The sequence below is a fragment of the Microcaecilia unicolor genome, chromosome 3, assembly GCF_901765095.1.
Source record: "Microcaecilia unicolor chromosome 3, aMicUni1.1, whole genome shotgun sequence".
In the NCBI taxonomy this organism is placed as follows: Eukaryota; Metazoa; Chordata; class Amphibia; order Gymnophiona; family Siphonopidae; genus Microcaecilia; species Microcaecilia unicolor.
The window spans coordinates 197,950,497-197,962,540 of record NC_044033.1 but is presented as its reverse complement, the minus strand read 5'-3'; the positions used below and the strand labels follow the sequence as shown (position 1 = coordinate 197,962,540).

Below are 12,044 nucleotides of genomic sequence, written 5' to 3'. Positions count from 1 at the left end.
TTTTTAGGTCAATCTCAGTTATGTCCTCGCCGTTGCGAGGCCCAATTGACCTTGGTTGTTGTTTTGAGTGAGCCTGGGGGCTAGGGATACCCCATCAGTGAGAACAAGCAGCCTGCTTGTCCTCGGAGAAAGCGAATGCTACATACCTGTAGAAGGTATTCTCCGAGGACAGCAGGCTGATTGTTCTCACAAACCCGCCCGCCTCCCCTTTGGAGTTGTGTCTTCCCTTCAGAGTTTTGTCTTGCTACATACTGGACTGGCCGGCTCGAGCCGGTTTCGGGCGGGAAGACGGCCGCGCATGCGCGGTGCGCGCGGGCGCGCGAGGGCTAGCAAAGGACTTTGCTAGTGAAGATTCCGATTGGAGGGGCTGCCGTGGACGTCACCCATCAGTGAGAACAATCAGCCTGCTGTCCTCGGAGAATACCTTCTACAGGTATGTAGCATTCGCTTTCCTGTAGATTGGAGATGATCTAGAAAGAGCTGAAGTTGCTCCAGAGAGTCATAAAACTTTGTTGAATTATGTGGATAACACTCTCATCCTTCCTGTCTCATTAGCTCGTAACCTTGGGGTCATCTTCAACTCCTCCCTCTCCTTCTCTGCACATATTCAGCAGACTGCTAAAACATATCGTTTCTTTCTCTATAATATCACCAAAATTCACCCTTTCCTTTCTGAGCACACTACCAGAACCCTCATCCACACTCTTATCACCTCTTGCTTAGACTATTGCAACTTGCTTCTCACAGGTCTCCCACTTAGCCATCTCTCTCTTCTTCAATCTGTTCAAAATTCTGCTGCATGACTAATATTCTGCCAGTGTCGTTATGCTCATATTAGCCCTCTGTTCAAGTTACTTCACTGGCTTCCTATCTGTTTCCGCATACAGTTCAAACTCCTCTTGTTGACCTATAAGTGCATTCACTCTGCAGCTCCTCAGTACCTCTCCACTCTCATCTCTCCCTACATTCCTCCCTGGGAACTCCGTTCACTGGGTAAATCTCTCTTATCTGCACCCTTCTCCTCCACCGCTAACTCCAGACTCCGTTCCTTTTATCTTGCTGCACCATATGCCTGGAATAGACTTCCTGAGCCGGTACGTCAAGCTCCATCTCTGGCCGCAGGGCCGGTCTTAAGGCGAGGCGACCGAGGCGGCCGCATAGGGCCCCGCGCTCAGAGGGGCCCCGCGCGCGCCTCAGGTCGCCCCGCCCGAGCTCCAGTCCGTCCGTCCTTCCGTCCTCCCTCCCTCCCTCCCAACGAATCCGATGCACGACGATGACAACGACGACGGCGGCGTGGAGGGGGCGGTCCGCCCCCCCCCCCCCGAAGCCAGCGGGTGGGGGTGGGGGTGCTCCGAGTTGCTGCTCTCCTGTCTTTAAAAATGCAATTTGGAAGCGCCGAAAGTGACAGGCAGCGCCTCGCGTCTGCCCGCCCTGCTACTAAAATCTGTTCGACGTCATTGGGCCTTCCCACATTGAGTCCCGCCCTCCTCTGAGGTAACTTCCAATTACCGCGAGGGCGGGCGGGACTCAATTGGGGAAGGCCCGAACGACATCGAAAAGATTTTAGTAGCAGGGCAGACGCGAGGTGCTGCCTGTCACTGTCTCTCCGACGCTTCCAAATTGTTTTTTAAAGGCAGTGATGGTGGTGGGCGGCAGAATGGAGCTCAGCTGGTAGGTGGGTCGGGGAGGGGGGGAGGGACTCAGATGGGAGAAGGGTGGGGGGTGGGGGTTCTCAGGTTGGGGAAGGTTAGGGTGGGGGTTCTCAAATGGGGAGATGGAGAGGGGGTTCACGGATGGGAGAAGGGGGTGGGGAGGGGGTTATTGGATGGTAGAAGGGGACTGGGGTTGGGGAGGGGGTCACGGATGGGAGAAGAGGACAGGTGGGGAGGGGACTGGGGTTCTTGAATGGGATAAGGAGACTGAGGTGGGAGGGGTATTCACGGATGGGAGAAGGGGTGGGGAGGGGGTTCTTGGATGGTTGAAGGGGACTGGGGTTGGGGAGGGGATTCTCGGATGGGAGAAGAGGACAGGTGGGGAGGGGACTGGGGTTCTCGAATGGGATAAGTGGACTGAGGTGGGGGGGTATTCACGGATGGGAGAAGGGGGTGGGGAGGGGGTTATTGGATGGTTGAAGGGGACTGGGGTTGGGGAGGAGCTCATGGATGGGAGAAGGGGATGGGTGGGGAGGGACTGGGGTTCTTGGATGGGATAAGGGGACTGAGGTGGGAGGGGTATTCACGGATGGGAGAAGGGGATGGGGAGGGGGAGGGGGTTCTTGTATGGTTGAAGGGGACTGGGGTTGGGGAGGGGATCATGGATGGGAGAAGGGGCGGGAAGGGGGTTCTTGGATGGTTGAAGGGGACGGGTGGGGAGGGGATTGGGGTTCTTGGATGGGAGAAGGGGACTGTCACTGGGGTCTGAGAAGGAGCCATATGGGGCCTGGGGCTGGTGGGAAAATGGGGCATGCATGGGTCAGGTGGGAGAATGGTTCTGAAAAGGGGGCCCTAATACAAGGCATGTGGATGAAGGGGGCTGGAACTGGGGGCTGAAAAGGAGGGTAGGTGGGATAAGGGGGCTAGTACTGGGACTGGAGGCTGAAACTGGGGACTGGGGGCTGAAAAGGGGACAGGGAGAAGTGGCTGGGGGGCTGAAGCTCGGGACTGGTGGGATAGTGGGGCTGGAACTGGGGGCTGAAAAAAAGGGGCGGAGAGAGGGGCAGATCCTGGATGGGGGAGCGAGAGGGAGGGCAAACCCTGGATGGATGACAGAGGGAGGGCAAATGGTGGATTGAAGGGGCAGAGAGAGAGAGAGAGAGGGCTGACAGTGGATGGAAGGGATAGAAAGGGCAGACAGTGAATGGATGGGAGGGAGAGAGAGGGCAGACAGGGGCAGATGGTGGATGGATCATAGAAGGGGCAGAGATAGAGGGCAGATGTGGATGGAAGGGGCAGGGAGAGAGGGCAGACATTGGATGGAGGGGACAGCAGAGAGGGCAGACACTGGATGGCAGAGAGAGACCGAAGACAGATGCTGGATGGAAGGAAGACAGTGAAAAGAAGATGAGGAAAGGAGAAACCTGAGACAACAAACTGTAAATAAAATATATTTTTTATTTTTTTGCTTTAGGATAAAGTAGTATTGTAGATGTGTTAATAAATGTTTATAATATAGAACATGTAAACAAGGTAATCTTTTGATTGGACTAATTTTAATACATTTTTAATACATTTTGTCTAACTTTCGGAGAAAAAAAACCCCTTCCTCAGGTCAGGATAGGATACTGTAACAGTACTATACTATATTGACCTGAGGAAGGATGTTTTGGCCTCTGAAAGCTAAATCTATTAGTCCAATAAAATGGTATTATTTTATTTTCTATATTTGTTTTATTTCTATTTGTTAATTTGAAAAAGTGGTGATTGGTATTTGTTAGTTTTTTTTTTCAAATTTACATCTGCTGTCTTTATATTTTGCACAGTACTAGGGGACATTTTCAGTTTCTGTGGTGTTGCATTGTATGCAGAGTCTGGCATCTTGGGGGTTCAGTTTAATTTTTGTCTAAATAGAAAGTTTTAATATTACTACTTATTATATAGTGGATTAGGGTGTATCTGTGTTTATGAAACAGACATGGCTTTCACTTGGCATTGACTGTGCAGGATCGACGACGATCTGTACTATTCTGTCTGGTTTCATTTTACAATAGGTGAATTGATGCTCTAGTGCTCACTGTAGTGTTTTAAGATGTTTTCCTTTTCTTTGTGTGATTTAGTAGAAATGGCTGCTTATGGTATGGTAGAATTGCCGTATAGGTCCTGAGTGTTTTGTATTCTCGGCATACCTAGTACTGGATTTTGGAGGAGGATGTTAAAAAATGACTGGGAGGGAGGGAGGGGGGCCTTGGAGCTGGGAGGGAGGGAGGCCCTGGAGCTGGGGGCCTTGGAGCTTGGAGGGAGCGATCTGGGAGCTTGGAGGGAGGGGTGGCCGGCCCTGGAGCTAGGGAGGGGGCGGAGCTAGGGGGCGGGGCTAGGGTAGGGCCCCATCAAATTGGTCTGCATAGGGCCCCGCACTTGCTAAGACCGGCCCTGTCTGGCCGTCTTCAAATCTAAGCTAAAAGCCCACCTTTTTGATACTGCTTTTAACTCCTAACCCTTACTCACTTGTTCAGAACCCTTATTTTTATCATCCTCATTTTAATATTCCCTTATCTCTTGTTTGTCCTGTTTGTCCTAATTAGATTGTAGGAGTGGCCTAGTGGTTAGAGTGGTGGACTTTGGTCCTGGGGAACTGGGTTCAATTCCCACTGCAGGCACAGGCAGCTCCTTGTGACTCTGGGCAAGTCACTTAACCCTCCATTGCCCCGGGTACAAATAAGTACCTGTATATAATATGTAAGCCGCATTGAGCCTGCCAGTGCCATGAGTGGGAAAGCGCAGGGTACAAATGTAATAAAAAAAAAAAAAAAAGCTCTGTCGAGCAGGGACTGTCTCTTCTCTATTCATGTTCAAGTGTACAGCGCTGCGTACATCTAGTAGCACTATAGAAATGATAAGTAGTATAGTCACTGCCATTGCAGCTGGGTATTGAAGGCCATACCTGGCTTTAAGACCTGCAAAGCTTGAGGGAAAATGAGTAGTTTTGCTATGATTGGGTGGGGCAGGGCAGGGCTGTTGTGATCCTGGCTGGCCTGAGTGTGCCCTTTCAAATTGTAGAGGTGAATCTAGATGTAGATGAAGGACAGTAGGGAAAGGGGACTTGATATACCACATTTCTATGGTATTTTGCAACTACATTCAAAGCAGTTTACATATATACAGGTACTTATTTTGTACCTGGGGGCAATGGAGGGTTAAGTGACTTGCCCACAATCACAAGGAGCTGCAGTGGGAATCGAACCCAGTTCTCCAGGATCAAAGTCCGCTGCACTAACCACTAGGCTACTCTTCCACTCCACGTAGTCAAAAATTGAATCAAGTCTGATCCTTCCACACCCTCTTTCAGCCCGATAATTCTGATATTATTTCTCCGATTTCTATTAGAAAGGTCTTCCAGTTCAAGTTCTAGCTTTCGAATGCGTAGGTCTGTCTTTTCCTGCAACTGCGCCATGTTTAGTGCAGATTCGTCGGCACGTGTCTCCAGCTTCTCGATTCTGTTCTGAAACACCGATAAAGAAGCAGCGAGATCCTGCAATTTTGATTTTAGATCAAATGTGGTTTGATAATGTTTGGTGGTGAGATCTTTCAAAGCCCGAATTTCTTCCATCAAGATTTCGGTAGTTGAGGACGGAAGTTTCAACGGAGCAGCTTTTTCTGGCATCAGAGGGTCAGTCTTGGATCTTTTTGATCCTGATTGTAAGAGATTCGAACAAGAGTCTGATTTCGTTGATTTAGAGAGAGACATTGTAGTTGTGGGATAAATAAAGGCAAATAAGAACGGAAAAAAACCCCAGTTTAAGAATATTGAAACGATTATCTTGTAAGAAATATAGGGGAGGAAGTCTCTAAGCGTCTGCTCTCATCAGTGGCTCAACAGCGCCCCTAAGAGACTTGTATGTTCTGATATATTGATATATCGATAAACAGTTGTTAAACTGAGCACAGGCTAGCATTTTTTTGTATTGAAAGTTCGCCAATAGATACATAAAAAGATTCATTATTATAGGAGCATAGGTCAGTTTATTAATGACTATATATACATACAGTTTATAGCCTCTGTGATAGTCTCCTTCACTCCTTGACCATCAGATTAACTATTATATTTTGGAGTCATTGAGGCAGCCTGGGCAAAGAAATCATATTTGTTAATTTGGTGTTTAACTTTTCAGTCCTGTAAAGTGGAGGAATGCCATCTGGGTTTAATTTACTCAGAAGTCTAGCTTTTGCTAGACTAAGAGGTTAGAAAGGTCAGAGAGAAGTAATTATTTACTACATCTGGATACCATTATAAGTAAGGCATATTGCAGGCAGTTTTAAAAGGATTAGATTGAATGCTGGTTAGAAGGAGATAGTTTAGAGATAAATAATTCTAGATGATTTAGAATTTGTCTTATAAGGAATTCTGATTTCTGCTTATTTTAGAATATATTTTATTCTGTGTAATTAATAAGTTCTATTTCTATGTAGAATATCTTTTCAATTCAGTGTTACATCTTTGACTGACTTTTCAAGTGAAGCTTTGTCTATAGTTTAAGAGGTCATCATCTGGTTTGAATTATCCACAGTCCTAGCTAGTTCTGTGTAGGAAGCTAGGTGAAAGAGGTCAGGGAAAGTCTTGATTAATTATAGCTAAATGAAGGACTGGTTTTCTGAAAGTAATAATAAATGTATGTGTGCCATTGAGCAAGATTGGCCCCTTGACCCCTTAATGAATGCCAGAGTCCAGTTAGCAGTTAGTATGAAGCTATGACTGGGAATATGAGAATTTAATAATAATAAAATGCAAGAGATAGGTGCCACATTGTCTAGTGTGAGAGGCCCCAGGTCATAGGTCAGTTTAGGAAATATCTCAAACCTATGTAACTGATATTTTGGAGTAATGTGTAAGTAATAATTAGTTCAAGGCAGGGTAATCAATCTATTCTTTACCATCTGGTGAGAAAGGGGGGCTAGAGAGGTGTAAGACCCTATATAACTGAGAGCAGAAGCAGCTTACATTAGAAGAGAGACAACAGAAGAAGAGAAGGAGCTGAGACAGAAGCCATAAGACACAGAGAGCTGAGAAAGAGAAGAAGAGACCTAGTGCTGATGTCCTACTTTGTTTGCTGGCAAATAAAGAAGATTTCTCTCTCATTCTGGTGTGTGGTGTTTGACTCCTGAAGTACCACAGATTCTGCTAACAATAGTGGTAATTCCTGCAACATCATAAATTGCTCCCAAATGACCCTTGCTAAAGGCCTCAGTGTCAAATGACAGTATTCCCTGCTGTTTTTAGTTAAACAGTGAGGTAATCCACATCCAGAAAGTGGCCACACCATAGGAAAACATTTTTCCACAATACCAGCCTCCGTTTAAGGTATAAACCACCAATGTGTGCAAGATTAATGTATGTTTTAGGCAGGTTTTGTTTGTTTGCATTTATCACCCTAGTTGTGCACAAAAGGAATTTTCTGTATTAAAGTTTTCCACTTTTGGTCCAGAGCAGGGTTTTGTTTTTTGGGGGTTTTTAAAAATTTGATCTAGTATATTCTTGGCCTGAGGTGACATATCTCCTGTACCTGAAAATAACTTGCCTTGACCTACGACTGAAAGAAGGTCTGAGTTAAATCCAAGCTCCCTTTCCTCTTTGTTTATCTTTTCTCTGTCATGGGCTTGCTAAGATGGGTTATTTGAGCATGTGATGAAAGCAGAGGGCTAAAGGAGGTAAAGTTACCCTGACACTTACAGCAGCGATCCGATCCACTTCAAAGCGGTTACTGAGGATGAAACAGGCTTCTGCGTCATCCATTCTTCAACCGTCCGACAGGAGAGAGAGGGAAAATCATTATACAAAATAAAGAAGGGACTGGGGTGGCAGGAAAGCACTTTTGGGGGTCAGGCATTCGTGGGCTGGGCTGTCAGACCACCTTCAGAACAGGGTGATCGCAGCCCAGCTTGGCATTTCTTGTATCTGTGAATGAGAAATTTACCTAAAACATAAACATTGTCTTAATTAGGATGGGCCTAGGGAGAAGAGAAGGGGTGAAAGGCCTTTGTTAGCCTATGTCTCCCCTAAAAGGAAGGGCTGAAGCATGGAGATGCCCACCAGGGGGCAGATTTCACACCAAGATGTTAACTGATGTGGAATAAGTGATACAGGGGTCCTCTGCCTCCTACCTGTGTCAGGTGGCCTGGTGCTATTGGGGGAGGAGAGTTATAGTCAGTGGTGTGCTGGAGCAGGCTCTCACAGGCTTGCAAGAGCTGGTTGTTAAGTTTTTAAGAATTTTGGGAGCCGGTTGTTAAAAGTGGGGCCCTCCATGGCTACTTTAACAACTGGCTCCCAAAATGTGGGCTTGGGCCCCCTGCTGAATTCTCTTTTACTTTGCTGGTGGGGATGCTGAGCCCTGCCAGCAAAGTAAATAGACTGCTGCTGTTCCCCACTCCTTGTTTCCAGCTCTGAGCAGCAGGCTGGGACTTCTCCAGCATGTGTGAGAAGTTTCAGCCTGCTGCTCAGAGCAAGATGTTGGGAGTGGTGGCAGTCCATTTATTGGCTGCCAGCAAAGGTATGCCTAGTGTGCCCGCACGAAAGGAGGGAGGAGAGAGAGGCCAGTGTTGCTCCCCACCCCCCACCCCCCCGGCCACCCCTGGCAGTTGGCTGGCTACGTCCAAAGAAACAGCCTGTTGTTAAAAATTTACCAGCACACCCCTGGTTATAGTAATATAAGGTCACACTGCACCCAACCTGTGTGATGGGTAATAACAAGAGCTCACTTTGCCCTCATGAGATCCTGATCCTTCAGTGCTGATCCTTGAAGATAGATGACCCTCTGGGACCAGAGTGGGATCTGTACAATTCGACGCACCTGCAGGTCCATCTCAGCTGGGCAGAGGATGACCACATAGTAATCCTGTAAGGTAAAGGTGAAGGGGCAAAGAGGGAGGGGAAAAGGACAGAGGATGGTTAAGGAATCCCACCGCTGACACAATCAGTAAACTCAGTATTTCTTCCAGTTACCCAAAGAAGAAATGAAGTCAGGGACTGGAGGGGAGTTTCATGTGCCCTGAATCTTCCCCACTTCCCTTACCAACTCCTTTCTCCTTGTTTGCTCAAGATACCTGGTAGGTTGTGTTCTGAACACAGAAGCTCAGTGTATGTGAGAACTGCTCATAAGGAACAAAACAAGCCTTAACAGCAACACAGGAAGTACATTCCAGACCAACCAGGAGGAAGATTGTGTGTGTTTTATTTAATTACTCAGGACATATCTCACAGCTTGACCTAAATTATTTATGAATCTAAGGAAGATCGGGGTTGGGGGCTGTTGATCAGAGCTCCATGAAGGTGTCACACTGATACACAAAAAGCATGAATACAGCACGGACAGCTGAAGAGCAGATCTTCATCAGGGCTCTGTGCAGATGTCACACTGATACAATTACAGCATGACTATTGTATAGAAGCTGAAGAGATTTTCAGCAGAGCTCCATGAAGGAATCCCACTGATACACATAAAGCATGAATACAGCACAGACAGCTGAAGAGCAAATCGTCAGAGCCCCATACAGATATGATACTGGTACAACTAAAGCATAAATACAGCACGGTCAGTTGAACAGCTGTTTTTTTTAATCAGAGCTACTACACATAAAGCTTGAATACAATCTGAACAGCTACAGAGAGGAAACTCACTAGAGCTCCATATCTGCATTTTTGAAAATCAAAGGGATGGCAGGGGGTTGTTTCTTTTGTTGTTTTATTCTTCAGAATCAAAGGAAATAAAATATACCAGAACACAAAGAGAGGAGAGCCAGGAATAAGACCAAGAGAGAAGGAAGCAGGTCTAATGGACAGAATCCTTGACAGGGGCAGCTGCTTGACTGATGTCCACCTGGCACATGAGAGATTTTCCCATCTGTGCCAGTAAACAGATGACTGGTTCCAACCTACAATTAGGCAGTAGCACCAGTTTCAAGGCACCTCCAGGGCTCACACTCAGGACTCAATTAGAATGTTTATTTAAAGCAAAATGAACACAGCCAAGCACTCCTTATCCTCCTTGTTCAGATACTTCTACTTATTTGGCTGCTTGTCACCCTCTTTCTAGCATTTCCCTTCACTTACAAGTATCCTGCTGACCCCTCTCATTTGCCAAATTCAGCTTGGATTCCACTTTAGGATTGCCAGCTGGCTCCAGATTTGCCTGACAGGATTGATTCAGCCCAGAGTTTACCCCAGTGCATGCAGGGACTTCTGATTGCCCCATAGAAATTCCCTAAGAAAAGCATGACTACAAGTCCCAGCATGCAAGGGGGTAAACCCAGGCCTGAACCAACTGAATCCAGTTGGCAACCCTATATCCCAGGGAAGTGCCTGCCTCATGTCTGATGCCACTTACTGTGCCAGCAATAAATCCTATCCTATAGGCGCCAGCTCTGTGGGTGTCTGGGCCCCCCCCCCAAAAAAAATTTGTATGCTATACTTTATTACATTTGGAGCTGAAATTTCCATGCTGTATCCCAGTTACTGCTCCCACCTCCCACTGTAGCCTACGGGTTGGAATATCTGACCAATGGGCTACAAGAGGAAGAGAGCGAGAGAGCTGTTTTGCAGCCTATTGGCTGGCTGTGTCTGACTGAGGGGCTCCAGGGGGAGGCGGGAGCTAATGCAACCAAGGATACGAGCACTTCCTGCCTGCAGCTGCCAATGAGGAGGGAAAGAGCAACAGTCACATAACTTTATTGGCAGGACAATTTTACATGTGTTGCCACAACAAGATGTTTATCAATGAAGGTTAAAAGGACAGAGAAGTACTGGGAGACAGCCAGAGGGGTCTAGGAAGGAGTGAAGGGATTATTTCCTGGGAATGAGAATGCAATGGTGAAGAGCTGGAGGTGGCAGAAAACAGCTGTAAAGGGGAGGGGAGCTGGGAGATGGGGACATGTGCTGTGAAGGGGTTACTGCCTGGGAGTGAAAATGCAGCTGTGAAGAACTGGAGGTGGAAGAAAGGAGCTGTAAGAAGAGAAGGCTGAGTGATGTGATGGAGGCAGAGGCTGGGAGTGGAGGTATGAGTCAGAGAAAGAGGGGATCCGGGACTAGGAAGGGGTAAAGCAGAGATGCCAAGTTACCTTGTTCCAGTGTGGGATTTGTTGTGCCTGATCCTGAAGTACCACAAGTCCCATAATGCACCTGGATAGGGGTGGTCAGAAATCCAGGTCTGTCTCAAAATCTCCAGCCTGGAACTGGGTAACTTGTCGTCTCTGGTAAAGGGAATTGAAAGGGGCTATTGGCTGGGAGACATTATAATGCAGCTATGAAGAGCTGGAGGTGGCAGAAATCAACTGTGAGGGGAGGGGAACTGGGAGATGGGGCGCTGGGGGTGGAGCTGTGGGGAGGGGTCTGGAAGGGGTTTCTGACAGGGAGAGTGAAGTGGTCTGGTAGCTGTGTTTGTCCACTTTTAAAGGTAAATAGAAAAGAAATTGAAATGATACTTCCATTTCATCATGCTGATCAATCCATAGACTGGTGGGTTGTGTCCATCTACCAGCAGGTGGAGATAGAGAGCAAACTTTTGCCTCCCTATATGTGGTCATGTGCTGCCGGAAACTCCTCAGTATGTTCTCTATCTCAGCAGGTGGTGGTCACACACAGCAGCAGCTCTGGCTAGGCCTCCAAGCCTAATTTTTAGGTTTTGTTGAGTGCCTGGGGTTGAGGGCTCTTTTGAGCAAGTGCAAACCTGGTGGTACCAGGTCCCTCCTTTTCTCCCCCCTCCCGCTGGCTCCGTTAAAAAAAAAAAAAAAATTTTGAACGTCCTTAAAGGCGTTTATTTCGACGTTTATTTAAACGTTCATTGCAGCTACTCACTGGGACACCAGGTCGTTACAGCTCGGAGCGGAAAGCAGGTAATTTTTACCTTTTTATAGCGGGCAGGGGATTCCCCGATTTATCTCCACGTGGCATATGGCGTCAGAGGGTGAGGGCGTAAAGAGTCGCTCCCCGGATCGCTTGAGCGCTTCTAGAGGGGATGCGGGGGTCTTAAAGCCTGTTTCGCCCTTGTTGGGTGACAGTTTCGTGACCGATGAATGTCCCGGTCCTTCATCCGGCGTGGCGGTTTTTCCCGCCTTAAACGCCCATCCCCCGCTCCTCGCCTCCGCCATCTTGGCCGGCCACGCGGCTCGGACGGCTTCTTCTTGGGCCGCCCTTGAGGTTGGAGACATTAATGCCATGAACGCCCTTAATTTGGGCGACGGCACCAAAGCAGCTAAAATTAAGCGCCGCTCTTCCCGCGCGGCTCCTTCGCGGAGTGTCGCGCCGGACGCCATTTTGGATGCGCAGCATGTCTCTCCCCCGCTCTTACGAGCGCCGGTTGAGGGTGCGTCTAGGGCTGTTGCCCAGGCTGTGGAAGTGCACAG

The 12,044-nt window shown here is 47.8% G+C and overlaps 1 protein-coding gene across 1 annotated transcript in view; it reads right to left on the bottom strand.

Annotated features, from left to right (window-relative positions):
• LOC115464322 (potassium channel subfamily T member 2-like) overlaps positions 1-12,044 on the bottom strand; it is a 197,227-nt gene that overhangs the window by 100,447 nt on the left and 84,736 nt on the right. Inside the window, exons 12-13 of the mRNA XM_030194710.1 lie at positions 8,406-8,542; positions 7,381-7,444 (exon numbers count right to left, since the gene is read on the bottom strand). Of these exons, the coding sequence (XP_030050570.1) occupies positions 7,381-7,444; positions 8,406-8,542 (201 nt within the window). The remainder of the gene's footprint in view (positions 1-7,380; positions 7,445-8,405; positions 8,543-12,044) is intronic.